Consider the following 23798-nt stretch of genomic DNA (forward strand, 5'->3'; position numbering starts at 1 on the left):
TTTTGGGTGGTTTCAATTATGTAAGCCTCACAAAGTGACTTCAGAGCTGTAGTGGTCCCTAAAAATTGGGTTTTGGAAATTTTCCGAAAAATGCTTCTAAACTTCTAAGCCTTGTAACGTCCCCAAAAAATAAAATGTAATTCCCAAAATGATCCAAACATGAAGTAGACATATGGGGAATGTAAAGTCATCACAATTTTTAGGGGTATTACTATGTATTACAGGAGTAGAGAAACTGAAACTTTGAAATTTGCTAATTTTTCCAAATTTTGGGTAAATTTGGTATGTTTTTGTGCAAAAAAAATAATTTTTGGACTTCATTTTACCAGTGTCATGAAGTACAATATGGGACGAAAAAACAATCTCATAACGGCCTGGGTAAGTAAAAGTGTTTTAAAGTTATTCACACATAAACTGACACTGGTCAGATTTGCAAAAAATAGCCTGGTCTAAAAAATGGCTTGGTCCTGAAAGGGTTAAGGGGGTTTCAGCTAGGGGGCTGAGGTGGTTAAAGGGTTTATGTCACCTGAAAAATGGGTATTAAGCTGGCTCACATGACCGATGTGCTAATGTCAGCTGAACATAACTATATTAGTGCCGTCTAACTGCCTCAAGCCTTTATTGAGGAAAACTAACTTTTATAATATGCTAATTAGCCTCTAGGAGCAGGGGGCGTTGTTCCTGATCTTAGAGGCTCAGTTGGCCCACCTCTTTTCACGTCCTTCTCTAGACTGACAGGGCCAGGGCAGCGCTGCTCTCCTCCAGCTGTTCAGTATTCGGCAAAGGTGCATTGAGGAAGCCAACAGCGGCAGAGCGTTCTTACCTTACTGCACCGAATACTGTATGCGAGATTTACACTGCAAACACGGCCAGCGGGAGGAGAGCAGCAATGCCAGGCCTTGTCAATAAAGAGAAGGGTGTGAAAAGAGGCAGGCCAACAGAGCCTCAGGTGACAGAAACAGTGAATAGGGTTTCTACAAATCCCGTTCTCTAGCGTAAAATATGGCTGCAAAAAAAACGCAACCGGTGTGACCAGTCCACTACTGGCAGGATCCGCTCTCTCCCACACATACATTCTAGTATACAAGGGAAATACATTCGCCGCTCTTCTAGCAGCTCCACCAGGAAGACGGAGTTTAGTCTGCTGCCATTTTACACCAGCCGTTCCCGCAGGCACTGGAGTGGGAAGGACACGTCATATTACAGCGCTCGCTGCCTTCCTCTGCTCCGGAAGTTGAAAAGCGGCGACGGATTGAAGTGACTCCCATCCCCCGGTTTTCTCTGAGACTCCTTCCCTTTTTCTGCCGTAGCTCCTCCTTCGCTTGCGCCCTCTACATACCTGCAGGAGACATTTGCACTTTTCTTCAGACGCTGCTTCAGTATACGGACTACGTTGTCGCACGTCATCGCTGTATATGAACGGATCATGCGACCCAAACACGTAATTGACAATTTGCATCCTGATTAGTATGTGTCCTGCCTGCCGTGAAGCCTCTGGCTGTCATTGCCCTGCCATGTTTGTGACATGTTGTGGTTTTCCAGTCATTGATTGTCCCCTGCCTGCTTTCAGACGTTGGAGCAGTTGCAGCCCCGTGTGCCAGCCATCTTTGTCTTCAGTTTATGTGTACTTTTCTTGCTGCAGGTCTAATGATATTGTTGCTTATTTTATTTTAAGGAAGAATTGGAAAATTGAGCACTGGGTGTGAAAAGAGGTGATTTCAGAAGCCCCTGGCCAGAGTGTAGTTGGCGAGCAGATGTGTAGGTATGAAATCCTATACACTTCCACTATTCCATGATAGATGTCATCTGATACAACCAAGCGGATGTTTGGTGAGGTCCCCCTACTGAGTGTTACTGCTGATTCCCCCTGACCTGGAGCAATATTCCATAATGGCAATAAGGATTGTAACTAACTGTACAACATAATGGGCTAAGGCTACTTTCACACTAGCGTTAAAGTTTTCTGGTATTGAGTTCCATCATAGGGGCTCAATACCAGAAAAAAGGTTTTGTCCTAATGCATTCTGAATGGAAAACAATCTGTTCAGTATGCATCAGGATGTCCCTTTTACGGTATTTGGCCAGAGAAAATACTGCAGCATGCCCAGACCTAACAATTTGAACATGTAGTATTGCCATTGCAGGAGTAATGTTCGCCTCACTCCCACCACACTTTTTCAGCAAATTAGTCACTTCATTCCAATATTCCTTCAACTTCGGACAACTCCATAATCCATGGAATAAGTCTGATCTTGAAAGGTTGCATTTTGGGCAAGCGATCAGCCTGTCTTGTCTCGAAACAGAACTGGGAATGTCAAAACCATAAATTGCATGATGCAGTATCTTTAAATGGGTCTCTCGCCATTGCTAACTTGGAATGGCTTTGCATAGTGCCCCTAATCCTGAACTTATAGGTTGGCGTATGTCTTTCACCTCCAGAAGTGCCTCCCACTTCCGAAACATTTTTTTGGGGGATCTACTCTCTCCCATTTGTCTCTAAGGGATTGATAAAGAAGAGAGATCGACGGCCTTGTTTTTATTCTTAGAAGCGAGTCAAATTCATCCGCTCTCCATTCCCTAGTCAGGTCCTTGCACATGCCTTTTCCGTAAGACAAAAGCTGCATATACGGCAAAAAGGTCGGCTCCTTCAAATTCCGCTTCTCTTTCAATTCTGCCTGCGTCGTCCACCTAGGTTCCATCTCGTTAAAAAAGTCGCCCATCTTTCTAATTCCAGCCTGTGCCCAAGCAATCATGTATTTGCCACTCCTACCCGGTTCAAAATTAGGGATAGCCACTATTGGGAGATGTTTAGACATTCGATAGGGCAAACCATACATCTTTCATAATAATTTCCACACAATAATTGTGTCCCTTAACACCAGGGGTTTTTGATTGGCCCCGGCAATTTAGCGACACTAGTATGCAGCAATGCCGCCAAATTCCAAGGTTTCGCTAGCTGTTTATCCAGTCTAAGGTTGGAATAAAAAGATGTCTGGTTTGCCCAGTCCAATATGTACCTGCTGTTACAAGCAATATTATAGTCTCAAATGTCCGGGAAGTTGATGCCGCCTAAGTCCTTCCTCACCTTTAGTTTATTCAAAGCAATCCTTGACTTTTTGCCCTGCCATATAAACTGTATAAATCTACTCTCCATTTTCACCAAGCAGCACCGCCCCTTTAAAGAGAGGGGTAATCCCTGCCATCTGTCCAGGTCAGCCCTAATTCGGGATAATAATGGTGGGAAATTAAGTTGATATAAGGAGTGAGGATCCCTCCCAATTTTCACCCCCAGGTACGTTATATATGATTTGGTCAAAGTGATTACTAGTGCCCTGATAAATTTTTTTAGGACCTCACGCATGGATAATAGAGGTAGGAATTCACACTTAGATATGTTTACCTTATATCCCGAGTAACTTCCAAAAGCCTCCAAAGCCTGAAAGACAGTTGGAATATGTTTCTCCGGGTTAGCCAGAAATAAAACCACATCATCAGCAAAAAATGCTACCTTCACTTGTGACCACCTATAGCCCACCTATATTCCCTCATACAGATCCGACGAACATAAAAGCCGTGCCAGAGGTTCCAATGCCAAGTTGAATAGCGGAGGAGAGAGAGGACACCCCTGCCTCGTGCCCTTCTTCAAGCCAAAAGATTTTGAGAGATAGCCCTGGGTGTACACCCTTGCTTTGGGATTTTTATATAAATTCGTAACAAATGTTCTAAAAGCTCCCTTGAATCCTAGTTTATCCAACACTGCCTCCAGCCATGCCCACCTTACATTGTCAAAAGCTTTTTCAGCATCCAAGGTGAGCATGGCTGGGGCCTCTCCATCTTTAGGTCTGTGATGGACCCTATCCAAAGTTCCTCCATGGTCACGTCTGCATTTAATCTCTGAAGTTGGTCAGATTTTACAGTGGGTAATTTTACCCTCTCTAGCAGGGTATGAACTAGTGGAGATGAAGGGTTATCCCCATACAAAGCCGCATAATACTGACCTACCACCTCATTTATACCTGCCGGGTCAATAACCACCTTCCCCTTACTATCTTTGAGGCTGGATATAAACTGAGGCATTCTCTGACCTTTAGCCAAGTTTGCCAACAAGCGGCCAGCCTTGTTAACATATCTGTACATTTTGGCTTCAAATTGCGTTTGAGAGATTCCCTTTCGCTCATTTCGAAGGCCCGGCGTGCTTCCACCCAATTCGCTTTATTTTCGGCCGTGGGAACTTCCGTAAACTGCCTGTACGTTTGTCTGACTCTAGCACTCGCTTGTTCTAACGCCTGCTGACATACTTTCTTTCTGCTGAATACATACCCCATGATGCGCCCCCTCAAAACCGCCTTAGATGTGTACCAGAAAAGTTCCGGCGCATCTTAAATGGGCCTGATTATCCTCTTTATATTCCTCCCACCAACTCACCAGTTTATTTTTAAAACCCTCATTTTCTAGAAAGTTCATGGGGAACCTCCATACATAATCTGTGCCCTTCAGAAAGTGTCCCTCAAAACCAGGGTTACTGGAGCATGATCTGATATACAGGGAGTGCAGAATTATTAGGCAAGTTGTATTTTTGAGGATTAATTTTATTATTGAACAACAACCATGTTCTCAATGAACCCAAAAAACTCATTAATATCAAAGCTGAATATTTTTGGAAGTAGTTTTTAGTTTGTTTTTAGTTTTAGCTATTTTAGGGGGATATCTGTGTGTGCAGGTGACTATTACTGTGCATAATTATTAGGCAACTTAACAAAAAACAAATATATATCCATTTCAATTATTTATTTTTACCAGTGGAACCAATATAACATCTCAACATTCACAAATATAAATTTCTGACATTCAAAAACAAAACAAAAACAAATCAGTGACCAATATAGCCACCTTTATTTGCAAGGACACTCAAAAGCCTGCCATCCATGGATTCTGTCAGTGTTTTGATCTGTTCACCATCAACATTGCGTGCAGCAGCAACCACAGCCTCCCAGACACTGTTCAGAGAGGTGTACTGTTTTCCCTCCTTGTAAATCTCACATTTGATGATGGACCACAGGTTCTCAATGGGGTTCAGATCAGGTGAACAAGGAGGCCATGTCATTAGATTTTCTTCTTTTATACCCTTTCTTGCCAGCCACGCTGTGGAGTACTTTAGTACTTGGACGCGTGTGATGGAGCATTGTCCTGCATGAAAATCATGTTTTTCTTGAAGGATGCAGACGTCTTCCTGTACCACTGCTTGAAGAAGGTGTCTTCCAGAAACTGGCAGTAGGACTGGGAGTTGAGATTGACTCCATCCTCAACCCGAAAAGGCCCAACAAGCTCATCTTTGATGATACCAGCCCAAACCAGTACTCCACCTCCACCTTGCTGGCGCCTGAGTCGGACTGGAGCTCTCTGCCCTTTACCAATCCAGCCAAGGGCCCATCCATCTGGCCCATCAAGACTCACTCTCATTTCATCAGTCCATAAAACCTTAGAATCAGTCTTGAGATATTTCTTGGCCCAGTCTTGACGTTTCAGCTTGTGTGTCTTGTTTAGTGGTGGTCGTCTTTCAGCCTTTCTTACCTTGGCCATGTCTCTGAGTATTGCACACCTTGTGCTTTTGGGCACTCCAGTGATGTTGCAGCTCTGAAATATGGCCAAACTGGTGGCAAGTGGCATCTTGGCAGCTGCACGCTTGACTTTTCTCAGTTCATGGGCAGTTATTTTGCGCCTTGGTTTTTCCACACGCTTCTTGCGACCCTGGTTGACTATTTTGAATGAAACGCTTGATTGTTCGATGATCAGCTACAGAAGCTTTGCAATTTTAAGAGTGCTGCATCCCTCTGCAAGATATCTCACTATTTTTGACTTTTCTGAGCCTGTCAAGTCCTTCTTTTGACCCATTTTGCCAAATGAAAGGAAGTTGCCTAATAATTATGCACACCTGATATAGGGTGTTGATGTCATTAGACCACACCCCTTCTCATTACAGAGATGCACATCACCTAATATGCTTAATTGGTAGTAGGCTTTCGAGCCTATACAGCTTGGAGTAAGACAACATGCATAAAGAGGATGATGTGGTCAAAATACTCATTTGCCTAATAATTCTGCACTCCCTGTAGCTATATCCCCAATATCAGCATGTTCCACCAAGCCTGATAAGGTGCCCTGAGTGAAGATATAATCAATGCGCGACCATGAATCCCTGGCGTGGGAGTAAAAGGTGTCTGGATGATATTGCCGCCAGGGGTCCACCAGTCCTACCGATTCCATCATAGGCCCCAGAACTGCGTCCTGTGTCATGTTTGCCCTAACTTCCGTCAAGTTAGTTCTCCTGTCCTCCTTCCCCACCACCACTGAATTGAAGTCGCCCCCTACTATTAGGTTAGAGGTCCTATCCGTGACTAGGTTAGCTTCCAGCACCCTAAAAATTTGATTTGAGTGTTATTTGAATTTGGGCCATAAACATTATAAATATTGTACTCCATATTCTGGACTCGTATTGATACCTTGACCCACCTCCCTTCGTCATCCGCTACCGAACCTAACAGGGTAAAATTGAAAGCTTTGTTAAACAATATCAGGACTCCTGCTCTCCGCTCAGAGGAGGACGATCCAATCACCTGTCCGACTCACAATTTTTTCATTCTCCCAAAATCTCCAGCTAACAGATGAGTTCCCTGAAGCATGGCTATGTCAGGTTTCGTCCTCTTAATGTGATGGAGGATCATCCACCTCTTCTGCGGTGAGCGTAAGCCCTTTACATTCCAACTAACTATTTTCATATTCCCTACTATTCTCAATATATGACTTCTCTTTATTATAGACTGCATGGACTGACTGCCTGTCCCCCTGAACCACAATAGTGCAAACCGCATAACATGTAGAAACAGTATTAGGATAAACATAATGGTGGTGCTATAGGGTCTACCCCCTGCATGTCCCCGAAGCTATCAAGCTCCTTGCAACAGAACCATCTAAAAATGCAGACAGTATACAAACGACATGAGTCCTGCGCCTAAACTTGACTTGTCCACCTGCAGTGACCGCCTTACCGCGACCATGAGTCCCTTCTCCTGGGACGAGGGACCCTCTTGTCTACCGGAACCAGTTCCCAGTCCCGTCTCCGCCTGTCTGTGGGTGGTGAACGTCTCCATTCCGGGCTCTGTTCTTTCTTTGCCCTGTTGACGGTATCCCGGAGATCTGCCTCTTTGTCGCTGCTCTCCCACTCGAATATTCACATGAAAAAAGTCCGCTGCAGCGTCTGGGTCTTGAAAGGTCTTAACTTCACCATCCGGCATGGTAACTTTTAAAGTCGCTGGGTACAATAATTGGAATCTCATTTGCTGTCTATATAGCTCCGAGCAGACAGTACTAAATTCATGCCGTCTCTTTGCTACCATAGCTGAGTAATCTGCGAACATCAGCACGATGTTGCCCTCTCACTTTCAACGGCCCTTTGCAAAAGCCCTCAGAATGGACTCCTTCTCCATATTATCCAGAAATCGCATGATGACTTGGCGCGGTTTTGATGACATGCTCTGAAAGTTAGCATTACTTTGCGTCTGAGTCCATAGCGGGCCCCACATGGTGAACCCTCTCCACCTTATGTCTCCCACTTAAATTCAGGGCTTGTGGTATTTCAATCTCACATATTTCTCTGAGCTGGCTGCTTGATATTCTCTGGCAAGCCCACTATCCGCAAGTTATTCCGCCTAGACCTGTTTTCCAGGTCTTCTAGGCGATCTTTCAGCACAATATTCTGCTTAAACAGATCCTGGTTATCGCGATTACATCTGGAGACATCTTTCTCCATTGTCGCCACCCTTTGCTCCAGCTCCTCTATGCTCACCTCATGCCTCGCTACTGTATCATGTAGCTCATGCAGAGATTGTGAGAGCGTCTTAGGGAGTGTCTCCTTAATGTCTGGTGCCAAATACTTGGCCACTTCAATGGCTTATAGTCGATTTTGAGTAAGTCCTCATTCGACTTACCACCGTCAGCTGCCACTTTATCAACTCCCGTGCTGTTAATCGGGGTTGCAGGGCGGGAGTCTGCCAAGCGTGGTAACTGCGGTCTGGCTTGTCCTGCTTGTAACTTGCCGTCTGCCACTCCGTAGCAAATATCGGTCCATGGACCGGACACCGCCGCTGTGTGGGTACTCCCAGGTGGCTTTTGGAGTCCATGATGCCGCTGGAAACGGAGTGCAGGAGATATCAGAGAGACGGGCGCCGAGCTCACTCCGCGTCCTGCATTCCAGCGCCGGAACCGGAAGTCCTGCTACGGTTTTATCTCCGGCGAAAAAAACGGAAGACTTGCCCGAATGCCGGATCCGGCATTTTTCCCCATAGGAATGTATTAGTGCCAGATCTGGCATTCAAAATGCCGGATCTGTCCTTCCGGTCTGCGCATGTGCAGATCGGTAAAAATGTGTAAGAAGATGGATCCGTCTGTCCGCATGACAAGTGGAGAGACGGATCCGTCCTTGCAATGCATTTGTAAGATGGATCTGCATCCAGATGTGTCTCACAAATGCTTTCAGTCACATCCAGATCGGCGGATCCGGCGGGCAACTGCTTGCCGGATCACACTGCCGCAAGGGTGAAAGTAGCCTTAGTGTTTTGTGTTTTTTACTTACTATTAGCACCCTTAGGGGCTGGAACCCTTGTCCTATTCACCCTTAGGCTCCTTTTGACATGGGCGAGATTTCTGCACGGGTGCAATGCGTGAGGTGAATGCATTGCACCCGCACTGAATCCGGACCCATTCACTTCTATTGGGTTGTGCACATGAGCGGTGATTTTCACGCATCACTTGTGCGTTGCGTGAAAATTGCAGCATGCTCTAATGTTGTGTTTTTTCACGCAGCGCAACCCCTATAGAAGTTAATGGGGCTGCGTGAAAATCGCAAGTATCCGCAAGCAAGTGAGGATGCGGTGCGATTTTCATGCATGGTTGCTAGGATGAAAGTCTATTCACTGTATTATTTTCCTTTATAACATGGTTATAAGGGAAAATTATAGCATTCTTTAATACAGAATGCATAGTAGAAGGTCAATTGAGGATAAAAAATAATAATTTGCTCTCCTCCTCCAATTGATCGCGTAGCTGCCGGTCTCCTGTTCTGTTCTTTCTTCAGGACCTGTGGTGACATCACTGGTAATGGACCATGTGATGAGCTCAGTGACGTCACCACAGGTCCTGAAGAAAGAACAGCACCTGAGGGGTTAACTGCCGGTGATTGCAGCTTTCTGTCAGAGGTCGGGTGTCGGCTATTTGATTCCGGCACCTGCCTCCTGTATTTGTATTAACAGGTCAGTTATCTTCATTGGTGGCGCAGTGGCCACAGCCCCTCCCCTCCTCCTCCTCCTCCTGTCTCTCCTCTTATTGGCGGCGGCAGCAGCACAGGGGGGAGGGAGAGACTCTTCCACTGCGCTGCTGAGAAGAACGGCGGCAGGGAAGAGAACTATCATCTCTGGTGCCCGCCGCTGTATTCAGAGCTGCGGCGGCGGGTCTAGTCGCAAAGGTCTTGTCACCATTTGATGCCTGTGATGGCCGGGCGATTCATAATTCCTTATGAATCGCCGGTTCCATTATGTCTGATAATTTTTGAATGAAGTGATGAATGGCTTAGATTCCCTGCAGATAGGTTTTCCTGTTCTATTATCTGGGTTCCTGGCTGGCTGCAGTAGGTGCTATGTGTAAGTGACTTGTTTGAAGCCAGGACCCCCTGCGGTGCTCCTCCCTCTATCACACAGCAGAGTGCTGGTATGAGAACATGGCTGACATTAAAGGGGTTGTCCGGGATCAATTTTTTTTTTTTTTAAACTGCTTACTCACTGTTAGTAGCCAAATCTATCTTCCTAAGATGTTTTTAGGTAGCTTTTGCACTGCTGCATGGCTCCTACAGTCCCCAGCAGACTGTGTACATATCTGTTTATGTATGCCATCACTTCCTGCTGCAGTGCATTGTGGCTCCCAGTGCAGATCAGCAGCTCCTGGTTTCTACAGTGTAAGATCACCTCCCTGCACCCGCCCCCCTCATACATATTCAGCCTCCTCCATAGATCCGCCCATCTTTTACATAAACTCCTCCTTGCTCTGTCTCTTGCACATGTCATGTGCTCAGTGTTTGCAGACAGTGAACTAACACACAGGGAGCAGCTCCATCTTTCCACAATGGTAGATCATTTTTATGCTTGTGCTAGTTACTCATGGTATACAACCTTAGGGATAGCAGACTGCAACAAACTATAAGGGCCACGCTCTCACATCTATCCATAAACATCGCTGACAGCGTCACACTATAAGGGCCACGCTCCCGCATCTATCCATAAACATCGCTGACAGCGTCACACTATAAGGGCCACGCTCCCGCATCTATCCATAAACATCGCTGACAGCGTCACACTATAAGGGCCACGCTCACATATAGATCCCTAAACATGACTGAGAGCTTTACCCAATTATAGCAGCTTTGAAACAAAAAAATATTGTTTTAGTGTGTCCATAGTCTGAGAGCCACCGTTTTTTTAAAATTTTTTGACCGATTGTCTTAGTTAGGCTCCTTTCACACCTGCGTTCAGGTGTCCGCTCGTGAGCTCCGTTTGAAGGGGCTCACAAGCGGCCCTGAACGCAGCCGTCTGGCCCTAATGCAGAGAATGCATCCACTGAGAATGCATCCGCCTGCCAGCGCTCAGCCTCCGCTCCGCTCAGTGAGCGGACACCTGAACGCTGCAAGCAGTGTTCGGGTGTCCGCCTGGCCGTGCGGAGGCGAGCGGTTCCGTTCCGACTTACAATGTAAGTCAATGGGGACGGATCCGCTTGAAGATGACACCATATGGCTCAATCTTCAAACGGATCCGTCCCCCATTGACTTTCAATGTAAAGTCTGAACGGATCCGCTCAGGCTACTTTCACACTTAGAAATTTTTCTAAGTTATAATGCAGACGGATCCGTTCTGAACGGAGCCACCGTCTGCATTAATATGAGTGGATCCGTTCAGAACGGATGCAAACGTCTGCATTATAGGAGCGGATGTTTCATCAGACGGACCCACTCCGAACGCTAGTGTGAAAGTAGCCTTGGGATTCATTTTTTGCGGGTTGAGGTGACGGTTTGATTAGTACTATTTTGGGGGACATGCGCCTTTTTAAACGCTTGTTGTTGCACTTTATGTGATGTTAGGTAAAAAAAAAAGGCTTTTTTTTTAAAACAGTTTTTATGATATTTTTTTAAGGTGCTTTTCGGACATGGTGTGTAATGTGATATATTTATGGAGCCGGTTGTTACGGACAAGGCAATACCAAATATGTGTAGGTTTTTTTATTCATTTAATTTTTTTTATGTAATAAATGAACGGATAAAAGACAATTTTTATTTTATTTCTAATTCAAATTTTGTAAAGGGGTGCGCCCCCCCTCAATATAATAAACATTGGTGGCGCAGTGCGCCCCCCTCAATATAATAAGCATTGGTGGCGCAGTGCACCCCCCCTCAATATAATAAACATTGGTGGCGCAGTGCGCCCCCCCTCAATATAATAAGCATTGGTGGCGCAGTGCGTCCCCCCTCAATATAATGAACATTGGTGGCGCAGTGCGTCCCCCCTCAATATAATGAACATTGGTGGCGCAGTGCGTCCCCCCTCAATATAATGAACATTGGTGGCGCAGTGCGTCCCCCCTCAATATAATGAACATTGGTGGAGCAGTGCGCCCCCCCTCAATATAATGAACATTGGTGGCGCAGTGCGCCCCCACTCATTATAATGAACATTGGTGGCGCAGTGCGTCCCCCCTCAATATAATGAACATTGGTGGCGCAGTGCGTCCCCCCTCAATATAATGAACATTGGTGGCGCAGTGAGCCCCCCTCAATATAATGAACATTGGTGGCGCAGTGAGCCCCCCTCAATATAATGAACATTGGTGGCGCAGTGAGCCCCCCTCAATATAATGAACATTGGTGGCGCAGTGAGCCCCCCTGAATATAATGAACATTGGTGGCGCAGTGAGCCCCCCTCAATATAATGAACATTGGTGGCACAGTGCGGCCCCCCTGAATATAATGAACATTGGTGGCACAGTGTGCCCCCCCCTCAATATAATGAACATTGGTGGCACAGTGCGCCCCCCCCTCAATATAATGAACATTGGTGGCACAGTGAGCCCCCTCAATATAATGAACATTGGTGGCACAGTGCGCCCCCCCCCCCCTCAATATAATGAACATTGGTGGCACAGTGCGTCCCCCCTCAATATAATGAACATTGGTGGCGCAGTGCGTCCCCCCTCAGTATAATGAACATTGGTGGCACAGTGCGTCCCCCCTCAGTATAATGAACATTGGTGGCACAGTGGGCAGTGACAATGAGGGTTAAAAAAAAATAATAATAATTAACTCACCTCCTCCAATAGATCGTCTCCTGTACTTTCTTCGGGACCTGGCAAAGGACCTGTGGTGACATCACTGTGCTCATCACATGATCCATCACCATGGTAATGGACCATGTGATGAGCTCAGTGACGTCACCACAGGTCCTGAAGAATGAACAGGAGACCGGCAGCTACGCGATCAACTGGAGCAGGTGAGTTATTTTTTTTTAACCCTCATTGGCACTTCCCAGTTCCCACTGAGCCACCAATGTTTCTTATACTGGGGTGTTGGGGGGGCACACTGTTTCTTATACAAATACAGGAGGCGGTGCCGGATTCAAATAGCCGACACCCGACCTCTGTGACAGGGAGCTGCGATCAGCGACAGTTAACCCCTCAGGTACCGCACCTGAAGGGTTAACTCAACTGCAGCTGATCGCAGCTCCCTGTCACAGAGGTCGGGTGCCGGCTATTTGATTCTGGCACCCGCCTCCTGTATTTGTATTACAGGTCAGTTTTCTTCATTGGTGGCGCATTTTGGTCGCCATCTGGAGCCCTGACTAAGGCTAATCAGACATCAGGGTCTGATTAGCCTTAGGTCCATAGCAACCAGGACGCCTTTGTTAGGTGTCCGGTTGCCATGGCAACGATCGGCCGCTGCAATCGCAGCAGCAGGGGCGCGATGGTAGAGAGAGGGAGCCCCCTCCTTCTCAACCACATGGATCTGGATGCCGCGCACCTGTTACAGAGTGTTAGCTGTTACAGTTACAGCTAATGCTCTCTGCTGATGGCAGCGGCTCCGTTCCTGAGCCGCTGCCATCAATATCTGCACCACAAGGAGCGGACACATGGGGGGGGGAGGGGCATTTGTTATATATGGGACAATGGGGGCAGAAAGGAGTGGAGCAAAAGGAGTGGAGCATTTTAGGGGAGGCACTTTATTTCACTTTGACGTCACCGGACTGGAGGGGCGGAGCTTAGCGCAATCTTGGCCAGGAGAGTTACTGCCCCTCCTAGACTTTTGAATAATTAATTAGGCTGTCAGTGACATCACCGGGCTCCCTGAGCAGCGGAAGAGGAAGCTTTCCTCCTCTGCAAGGGACCCGGTACGTCACTGACTGAAATAAATCAGTTACTTCCTGCCATAAAGGTTTTTGGTAAAAAGGGTACTTAGAAACATGCTGAAAAGGTAGGACATGGGTGTATGTAAAGTGTGTGTATGTGCAACGCTATTAAACAATGGTCCCTAATCCCGGACAACCCCTTTAAATAATAATCCATATTCCTCGCACCTCCCCCTTTTAGAGGGCGCTAGGAGTAGCACATTCCTGTGTTTTGCCGCGCGCCCATCCGCACCCTCTCTGGTGGCGAATGGCAAAGTGGTCCGGCTGGAGCGCAAGGCTCCCGCGTACCCACCTTCCTTTCACTCCTGACCAATAGTCACCCTGTCTGAGCATGAAACCAAGGCCACAATTACTGGCGTTAGGGTTGTTACGATACCAAAATTTTTATTCAATTTCAATACCATAAAAAAGTATTGCGATACTCTATACCACGCGAAAGAAATAAAACACCCAAAAAGCTACGTGCATTCAGCATTTTAAAAAAATTGTGAATCGCGCATTTAAAAAAAAAAAAAATCACCGTATAGATTAGTTTGTTTTTTTTAGGCTACTTTCACACTAGCGTTTCACGGATCCGCTTGAACGGCATTTCAAACGGATCCGTCAATAAACTGACTAAACGGAGCCAAACGGAAGCAATTCAGACGGATCCGTCTGTATTACGGATCCGTTTGTCACGTTGGTTTCCGTTTTGTCATCCATTTAGCGGATCCGTTTTGAAAGGAAAAGCATCTCTAGGTTCCATCTTCATGTATTGAGATCTATAGGGTTGTAATGCTCCTATATTTCTCCATGGCTATCTTGTTGAAGTTCCAAAGCTGGTCCGACTTTGATAATGGACCACACCTTTCGGACTCTTGTACACGACTACATGCACTTATAAAGATGTATAGTGTTCGTTAGCGGGACATATGTCCCTGATCGTCATTGATAATACGTACAGGAGTACAGAGCATCATGATGCTGACCATGTTGTGCCGCAAACTGGGCTATTGTCCTGCACTCATATGATCTATTAGTGCAAGACTATATCCCCGCGGGCAACTCAACTTGCACAGGATGATTGTATACTATGATGCTGTGTACTCTCGTGTGCACGATCAATGCCACTATGGGACAAATGGCCCGCTCACGGACCATATGTCTCTTGTGGCATACAGTCGTGTGCAAGAGGCCTTAAAGGGGTTTTCTCATCTCATACAATGGGGGCATACCACTTTAATGATATACCTACATTGTCTTATAGGCGCGGGTCCCACGGCTGGTACCCTCACATATATTGAGAACGAAGCTAAGAAAGTAGATGAGGTCGCACTGCGCTGCCGCCCTCCATCCATTTCTATAGTTGAGGCGGGGATTAGCGTTTGGCGGTGGACATACCATGGAAAATGTGTCCTACAGCAACTGTGCTCCCCGCTCCGTTCTCAATATAGGTGCGGGTCCTACCAATGTTACCCACACCTATCAGACAATGGGGGCATATTCAAGTGAAATCCCCCCATTGTCTATGTGAATACCCCTTTAAAAACTCTATGTCCCTTGCGTGTCCCTTGTGGTAATCACACTAGTTATTTTAGCGTCATCGGGAAATCATTAAACGTTAAAATCACAATTAATGAATTCCTGATGATGCTGACAGACTGTGACTCCCACAAGGGCTCATATGAAAGGGCACAAGATTGAACAATGAACAAGCATTTGCTTGCTCATGTGCCAATCATAGGTTCTACGATCAATAAAGAGCCAAAATTTAGCTCATTATTGATGGTCAGGTTTTAATGGATCTTACGACATTGGCACTAATGCTGTTTTGATATAAAAACTACCAAGGGTGTTGTAATAAACGCACAGTAGTGAGACTAGGGTAGTTTTTATTTCAACACAGCTAGAGTGCCAATGTTCCCTGTACAGGACAATAAAAAGACAGACACAGTGCAGTAAAGTATAATTTTTTTTATTTATTTTTTCTGTCAATAAATAAATAAATAAAATATAAACTTTTTTTTTTTTTTTTTTACAACTGCTCATAATAACTTGGAGGGGAGGTGGACTGTCGTGGACTTGCGCTGGGGCTGGCAATGGTAGCCCCCCTGTCCTGGCGAGCCACTGAGGTTAAACTACGGGCCATAGGAAAGGATGCAGGGCGTAATTGAGGGGTGTGGAGAAAGTAAGGGTCTGAGGAGGAGGAGGGGACCCGAGCATGTGTAGAGGTGGAGGGAGTTTGAAAAGAAGTAGGAGGAAAAGGGGCAGGAGAAGAAAAAGAAGAAGGAAACACATGCTCGGGGGGGGTGGGAAGGGAAAGGTTGGCGGTACTGGCCACTGCTGTGGGATGGGGGGTAGGTGTGGGATGGGGGGTAGGTGTGGGATGGGGGTGGGGGTTGGGGGCGGTGCATGATTTCCCATGACCCGTTCTCTACCATGATTTTAAACTGATGTAACTGCTCGGGCGTCATTGAGTCCATCAAACCGATCATGTTTAGCCCATAATGGTAGTTTGGGCTGCGTTGATGCGCCGACTCCGCCCCTTCCCAGCGGCGAATCAAGTCAGCACCAAACTCCATTTGATGTCGGGCAAAACCTTCTAGAGCGTCGGAAATGACCTCTACAAGGTTTGCATAATCGGCTCGACTTGGCCTACCAGATCTCTGCCCGCTCACCAGGGCTCTTAAATTTTGACGGAAACCTAAGAACCTCTGTTGAGCGGAGGGACCCGGTAGGGGACCCGGATTATCCTGAGCCGATGCATCAGGGACAGGAGGGCTGGCGCTGGCGATCTGTACTGGTTCCGCCTCAGGAGGTTGGTCAGGCTCCCGAGTGCTGCTGGCACTTCTGTAGGAAAGAAAAAGGAAAGTTAGGAATTGTTCTTTAAATAAAACATCCATGTTCTATGCTATGTCTACCGTATAGCATAGGGGGCTGTCCAAAACAGGGGAGCCAAACGCTCCACTGTCTCAGACAGCCCCTTACACTCAGACGGAGAGAACAGTGGTCCATCTGACTATGGGGGGCTGTCCAAAACAGGGGAGCCAAACGCTCCACTGTCTCAGACAGCCCCTTACACTCAGACGGAGAGAACAGTGGTCCATCTGACTGTGGGGGGCTGTCCAAAACAGGGGAGCCAAACGCTCCACTGTCTCAGACAGCCCCTTACACTCAGACGGAGAGAACAGTTGTCCATCTGACTGGGGGGGGCTGTCCAAAACAGGGGAGCCAAACGCTCCACTGTCTCAGACAGCCCCTTACACTCAGACGGAGAGAACAGTGGTCCATCTGACTGTGGGGGGCTGTCTAAAACAGGGGAGCCAAACGCTACCCTGTCTCGGACAGCCCCTTTACAATTTATTTTTTAAACAGTTGTTATAAATATTTACATTTTTGGTGCCATAGCCTTTCGTAGGAACCCCAGGGCCGCCGTATGGATGTAGGTGGTCCCTGAGGTTCCTCCGGAGCCACCCGGGGCCTGACCCTCCTTGTTATAATCCCTCCTGAAGCGGTCCCGGATAGATCGCCAACGCGTTATAACCAGTTTGACTATGGAAAAAAACAATAAAAACTAAAATCAGCATGATGAAAGGAAAACAAGAATATTTTAATTTATTAAAATGCATATTGTTTTACTTACCATATTTCTCCTGAGCCGCCGCATCTAGATCCCCCCAGGTCTCTAAAACTTCTGCAGAGATGTCCCTCCAGAGCCGCTGGGTATGGCGATAATCGGCGTGGTGGCGGTCGGCGTGGTCCCATAACGCTGGACGCGCCTCCACCAGTCGGATGAGGAGCAGGTTATCGATGCTCGGAACCCCGAACTCCTCATCCTCCCTGGTGGAGCCTAGGGAACCCTGAAAAAAAAGGAAATACAAAATTTAATGTAAATCCTAATACAAAATGCTAATTAAAACTACTAAATTCAATACTTACACGTCTACGACCGCCACGATCATTCCGTACTTAAACCAATTTTTAAGAAATCTATCTATATATATATATATATATATATATATATATATATATATATATATATATATTATATATTTATATATATATTTACTTCTTGACAGCCCCAGTCCGGGCTTGGTCCACCTCCCCTGGACGCTGGAGAGCCCTCCGCTGAAGATGATGAAGAAATCTATAATAAGAGCACATACTGATTAATGCAACGAATCAAACAGTAAAAAGTCCAAGTGTTGATTTTATACTTACGGGCCACTGGATATGGCGGCGCCTTCTGGGTGAGTTACGCCAGTCGATGGCTGATGTCTTCTTAGATGACATCTGTACGCAACAGAATACCAGACAAAATGCAGATAACGTTAAAGGAACTTGTAGAGCACTATTTCCTCATATATCAACATTTTTTTTAGTTTTTTTTAATACTTACTTTTTAAAATATGGATATGGGCTTCCCCACCGCAGATGTCTTTCTTTTTTTTTTTCTTTTTTGGAACGACCCTAAAAATAAAATAATTAAAAAAATTAATCCGACAGAAGCCATAATCCCCCCAAGTTACATAAACACCCCGAGAGACAGCAGCCCCGCATTGTGCCAGCAGCCCCCCACAATGACATCAGGCTCCCAGTTCCAAACAACTCTCCCACAGTGCCCTCAGCCCCCCCCATGCCAGCAGCCCCCACAGTTCCAGTCACAAACACCCCCGCAGTGCCAGCAGCAGACACAGTTCCAGCCACAAACACCCCCGCACTGCCAGAAGCACCGCACAGTTCCAGCAACAAAAAACCCTGCAGTTCCATCCAGAAGCACCGCACAGTTCCAGCCACAAAAAAACCTGCAGTTCCATCCAGAAGCACCGCACAGTTCCAGCCACAAACACCCCTGCAATGCCAGCAAACCGCACAGTTCCAGCCACAAACACCCCCGCAGTGCCAGCAGCAAACAAAGTTCTAGCCACAAACACCCCCGCAGTGCCAGCAAACCGCACAGTTCCAGCCACAAACACCCTGGCAGTGCCAGCAAACCGCACAGTTCCAGCCACAAACACCCCGGCAGTGCCAGCAAACCGCACTGTTCCAGCCACAAACACCCCCGCAGTGCCAGCAGCAACCACAGTTCCAGCCACACGCGCCCTCCCCCCACCCCGGTGCCAGAAGCCCCCCCATAAAGGCAGCCCACACCACCAGTGCCAGCGGCTCCCATTGTTCCAGACACACACACCCCTTCCCAAGTGCCAGCAGCCCCCCCACCCTAGAAATAGAGAGAGAGATAGATAGATAGATGGATAGATAGTAAAAAAAGAGAGATAGACAAACAGACAAAACTTCATACACTTACCAGTCTCAGCAAGTCGATTATCCAAAATGGCCGACGATGAGGGGAGGGACAGATGAGGGGGAGGGACAGGAAGTTACTGGGCATGCGCAGAAACATGAACGTTTTCGAACGGATCCGTGTCAAAGCGGAGCCATGACAGACGGATCCGTCCCCATTGACTTCCATTGTAACTATGAACGGATCCGTACGCCTCCGCACGGCCAGGCGGACACCAAAACGCTGCAAGCTGCGTTCGGGTGTCCGTCTGCTGAGCGGAACGGAGGCCAAACGCTGCCAGACTGATGCATTCTGAGCGGATCCGCATCCATTCAGAATGCATTGGGGCCGTACGGATCCGTTCGTGGCCGCTTGGAAGAGCCTTCAAACGGATCCTTCAAGCGGACAACCGAACGCTAGTGTGAAAGTAGCCTAATATATATTTTCATAGTTTGGACTTTTTGGATGTGGTGATATGTTTGTTTGTTTATTTATTGTTTATATATTTTATCTGTAAAATTGGGAAAGGGGTTTATTTATACTTAATATTTTGGTTTTTTTTTTTTATTTCTTTCCCCCTTTTTTTTATTTAATAGCGATTTCCCCCCTTAGGGGCTAGAACCTGGGATCTTTTAATCCTTTGTCCTATTCACCCTAATAGAGCTCTTTTAGGGTGAATATGACTTCACACTCTCCCTGCTGCCCTGTGCTCTGTGCACACAGCTGCAGGGAGCTTACCATGGCAGCCAGGGCTTCAGAAGCGTCCTGGCTGCCATGATCGGAGCCCCAGGATTACACTGCTGGGGCTCCGATCAGAACTGCCACTGCCACCAATGAAAAGGGGAGGGGACCCTGTGGCCACTGCCACCACTGATTTTAATACTGGGGGGAGCACTGCGCCACCAATGTTTTTAATACGGGGAGGGGGGGAAATGGACACATTGCGTCACCAATGATAATTAACCTTAAATACAGTAGGCCGGTGCCAGCAGCAGATCAACGGCAGTTAACCCCTCAGCTGCCGCACCTCAGGAGTTAACTGCTGCTGACCACAGCTTCCTGACAGAGGCAGGGTGCCGGCTATGTTATTCTGCTGCCGGCACCTGCCTCCTGTATTAAGGAGTCCAAACATTGTAAACTATCAGGATATGTAGAGCGGCACCCAGGGATCTCGCTGAACTTACTATTAAATTCCTGGGCGCCGCTCCGTTCGCCCGTTCTGTACGCTAATTGCGAGCTTAGGAAGAATGGGGAGGAGACTGCCCTTTTTCTCAATTGGCGTTCCTTCTACCTGGCTATAGCGCTGTCCAATCAAAGCGCAGAGAGTCACAGGTAGGGAGAAGGTGTGTGTGTTTTTTTTTTTTTTTATTCCTCCCCTCCCTTTCTCACTACAGCCAGGGAGAAGGAACTCCCGTTGAGAAAAATGGCAGTCTCCTCCCCATTGTTCCGATGCTAACAATTAGTATACAGAGCGGGAGAATATACCGGGGGCCACAGCGGGCGAACTGAGCGGCGCCCGGGAATAATGGTAAGTTTAGTGAGATTTCTGTGTGCGCTCTGATAGTTAGTTTACAATGTTTGGATCTATGAAAGGTCCTCTACTATCATTGGTGGCGCAGTGCACCCGCCCCCTCCTCCTCCCGTCTCTCTTCTTTTTGACAGCAGCTGCGGCACAGGGGGGAGGGAGAGAGTGACTCCTTCTTCCCTGTGCTGCTGAGGGAACATGAGCGCGCTGACAGCAGCTGTTCTGTGATGCTAGGCTGCGCAGTAGGGCAGCCTAGTATCGATAAATGTCAAATCCCGGTATCGTATTGATGCCGTGACAAAAGTATAGATTGGGTATCGATATTTCGATACCCGCAACAACCCTAACTGGCGTCAGTTGGTACTATAAACGGCCGTGTGAAGTCAGCTGTCTGGGATACCAGGAAGCTGGAAAGGGCGTCCTTCAGCGCCTGGAAGGCCGTCTCGCAGTCGTTTGTCTATTCGACTGTGGAGGGCAGCTTCTTCCTGGTGCGGTCCGTCAGGGGCTTTGCCAGGCTACTATAGTGGGGCGTGTACCCCCTATAGTACCCGCCAGTGCCCAGGAAGGACATCAACTGGTTCTTGTCCCAGGGGGTGAGCCAGGATGTGCTGGCATCCACTCTCCCGGGCTGTGGTTCCCAAGCTTGCCCAGGCTTCCTCGCTTATGCTTAGCTGGCACTTTCCTGGCATAAGGGTCAAGCCTGCCTGGCAGATATGCCCGAGCATCTGCGCTAGATTCTCTTGAGGATCCTCCCATAGTAACATAGTACATAAGGCCAAAAAAAGACATTTGTCCATCCAGTTCGGCCTGTCATCCTGCAAGTTGATCCAGAGGAAGGCAAAAAAAAACTGTGAGGTAGAAGCCAATTTTCCTCACTTTAGGGGAATAAAAAATTCCTTCCAGACTCCAATCAGGCAATCAGAATAACTCCCTGGATCAACGATCTCTCTTTAGTAGCGATAGCCTGTAATATTATTACGCTCCAGAAATACATCCAGGCCCCTCTTGAATTCCTTTATTGTACTCACCATCACCACCTCCTCAGGCAGAGTTCCATAGTCTCACTGCTCTTACCGTAAAGAATCCTCTTCTATGTTTGTGTACAAACCTTCTTTCCTCCAGACGCAGGGGATGTCCCCTCATCACAGTCACAGTCCTGGGAATGAATAGATGATGGGATAGATCTCTGTACTGACCCCTGATATATTTATACATATTAATTAGATCTCCCCTCAGTCGTCTTTTTTCTAAAGTGAATAACCCTAATTTTGATAATCTTTCAGGGTACTGTAGTTGCCCCATTCCAGTTATAACTTTAGTTGCCCTCCTCTGGACCCTCTCCAGCTCTGCTATGTTTGCTTTGTTCACTGGAGCCCAGAACTGTACACAGTACTCCATGTGTGGTCTGACTAATTATTTGTAAAGTGATAGGACTATGTTCTCATCACGGGCATCTATGCCCCTTTTGATGCAACCCATTATCTTATTGGCCTTGGCAGCAGCTGCCTGACACTGGTTTTTGCAGCTTAGTTTGCTGTTTATTAAAATTCCTAGATCCTTTTCCATGTCAGTGTTACCGAGTGTTTTACCATTTAATAAGTACGGGTGACTTGCATTATTCCTTCCCATGTACATAACTTTACATTTGTCAGTGTTAAACCTCATCTGCCACTTATCTGCCCAAGACTGCAATCTATCCAGATCGCTCTGTAGTAGTATACTGTCCTCTTCATTGTTAATTACTAGTGTCATCTGCGAAAATTGATATTTTACTATGCAAGCCTTCTACAAGGTCATTAATAAATATATTGAAGAGAATAGGGCCCAATACTGACCCCTGAGGTACTCCACTAGTGACAGTGACCCAATCTGAGTATGTACCATTAATAACCACCCTCTGTTTGTTTTCTATCATTGAGCCAGTTACTTACCCACTTACAGACGTTTTCTCCCAGTCCGAGCATTCTCATTTTATATACTAACCTTTTATGTGGTACAGTGTCAAATGCTTTGGAGAAGTCCAGATACACGACATCCATTTGTTTCGCCGCTGTCAAGTCTAGAACTTAACTCCTCATAGAAACTGATTAAATTAGTTTGACATGACCGATCCCTCACGAAGCCATGCTGATATGGCGTTATTTGCTTATTTCCGTTGAGATGCTCTAAGATAGCATCTCTCAGAAAACCTTCAAACAGTTTACCCACAACAGATGTTAAACTTACCAGCCTATAGTTACCAGGCTCTGTTTTTGGACCCTTTTTGAATATTGGTACCACATTTGCCATGCGCCAATACTGTGGGACATTCCCTGTCAATATACAGATCCTTCTAAAAAAATTAGCATATTGTGATAAAGTTCATTATTTTCTGTAACGTACTGATAAACATTAGACTTTCATATATTTTAGATTCATTACACACCAACTGAAGTAGCTCAAGCCTTTTATTGTTTTAATATTGATGATTTTGGCATACAGCTCATGAAAACCCAAATTTCCTATCTAAAAAAATTAGCATATTTCATCCGACCAATAAAAGAAAAGTGTTTTTAATACAAAAAAAGTCAACCTTCAAATAATTATGTTCAGTTATGCACTCAATACTTGGTCGGGAATCCTTTTGCAGAAATGACTGCTTCAATGCGGCGTGGCATGGAGGCAATCAGCCTGTGGCACTGCTGAGGTGTTATGGAGGCCCAGGATGCTTCGATAGCGGCCTTAAGCTCATCCAGAGTGTTGGGTCTTGCGTCTCTCAACTTTCTCTTCCCAATATCCCACAGATTCTCTATGGGGTTCAGGTCAGGAGAGTTGGCAGGCCAATTGAGCACAGTAATACCATGGTCAGTAAACCATTTACCAGTGGTTTTGGCACTGTGAGCAGGTGCCAGGTCGTGCTGAAAAATGAAATCTTCATCTCCATAAAGTTTTTCAGCAGATGGAAGCATGAAGTGCTCCAAAATCTCCTGATAGCTAGCTGCATTGACCCTGCCCTTGATAAAACACAGTGGACCAACACCAGCAGGTGACATGGCACCCCAGACCATCACTGACTGTGGGTACTTGACATTGGACTTCAGGCATTTTGGCATTTCCCTCTCCCCAGTCTTCCTCCAGACTCTGGCACCTTGATTTCCGAATGACATGCACAATTTGCTTTCATCCGAAAAAAGTACTTTGGACCACTGAGCAACAGTCCAGTGCTGCTTCTCTGTAGCCCAGGTCTGGCGCTTCTGCCGCTGTTTCTAGTTCAAAAGTGGCTTGACCTGGGGAATGCGGCACCTGTAGCCCATTTCCTGCACACACCTGTACACAGTGGCTCTGGATGTTTCTACTCCAGACTCAGTCCACTGCTTCCGCAGGTCCCCCAAGGTCTGGAATCGGTCCTTCTCCACAATCTTCCTCAGGGTCCGGTCACCTCTTCTCGTTGTGCAGTGTTTTCTGCCACACTTTTTCCTTCCCACAGACTTCCCACTTAGGTGCCTTGATACAGCACTCTGGGAACAGCCTATTCGTT

General features: G+C 46.7%; 1 protein-coding gene across 5 annotated transcripts in view; it reads left to right on the forward strand.

Moving 5' to 3' along the window:
* The first annotated feature begins 1306 nt into the window (after positions 1-1306).
* BRPF3 (bromodomain and PHD finger containing 3) overlaps positions 1307-23798 on the forward strand; it is a 253523-nt gene continuing 231031 nt past the window's right edge. For 2 of the 5 annotated variants that reach the window (XM_044288214.1, XM_044288218.1), the window contains exon 1: positions 1317-1441. In XM_044288214.1, the coding sequence (XP_044144149.1) occupies positions 1427-1441 (15 nt within the window). In that variant the 5' untranslated portion in view covers positions 1317-1426. Of the gene's footprint in view, positions 1442-1675; positions 1763-23798 lie in introns of all 5 variants that reach the window. The other 3 variants (XM_044288215.1, XM_044288216.1, XM_044288217.1) reach the window with 3 other exon arrangements.

This window comes from Bufo gargarizans, chromosome 3 (assembly GCF_014858855.1).
Source record: "Bufo gargarizans isolate SCDJY-AF-19 chromosome 3, ASM1485885v1, whole genome shotgun sequence".
NCBI classification, from domain to species: Eukaryota; Metazoa; Chordata; class Amphibia; order Anura; family Bufonidae; genus Bufo; species Bufo gargarizans.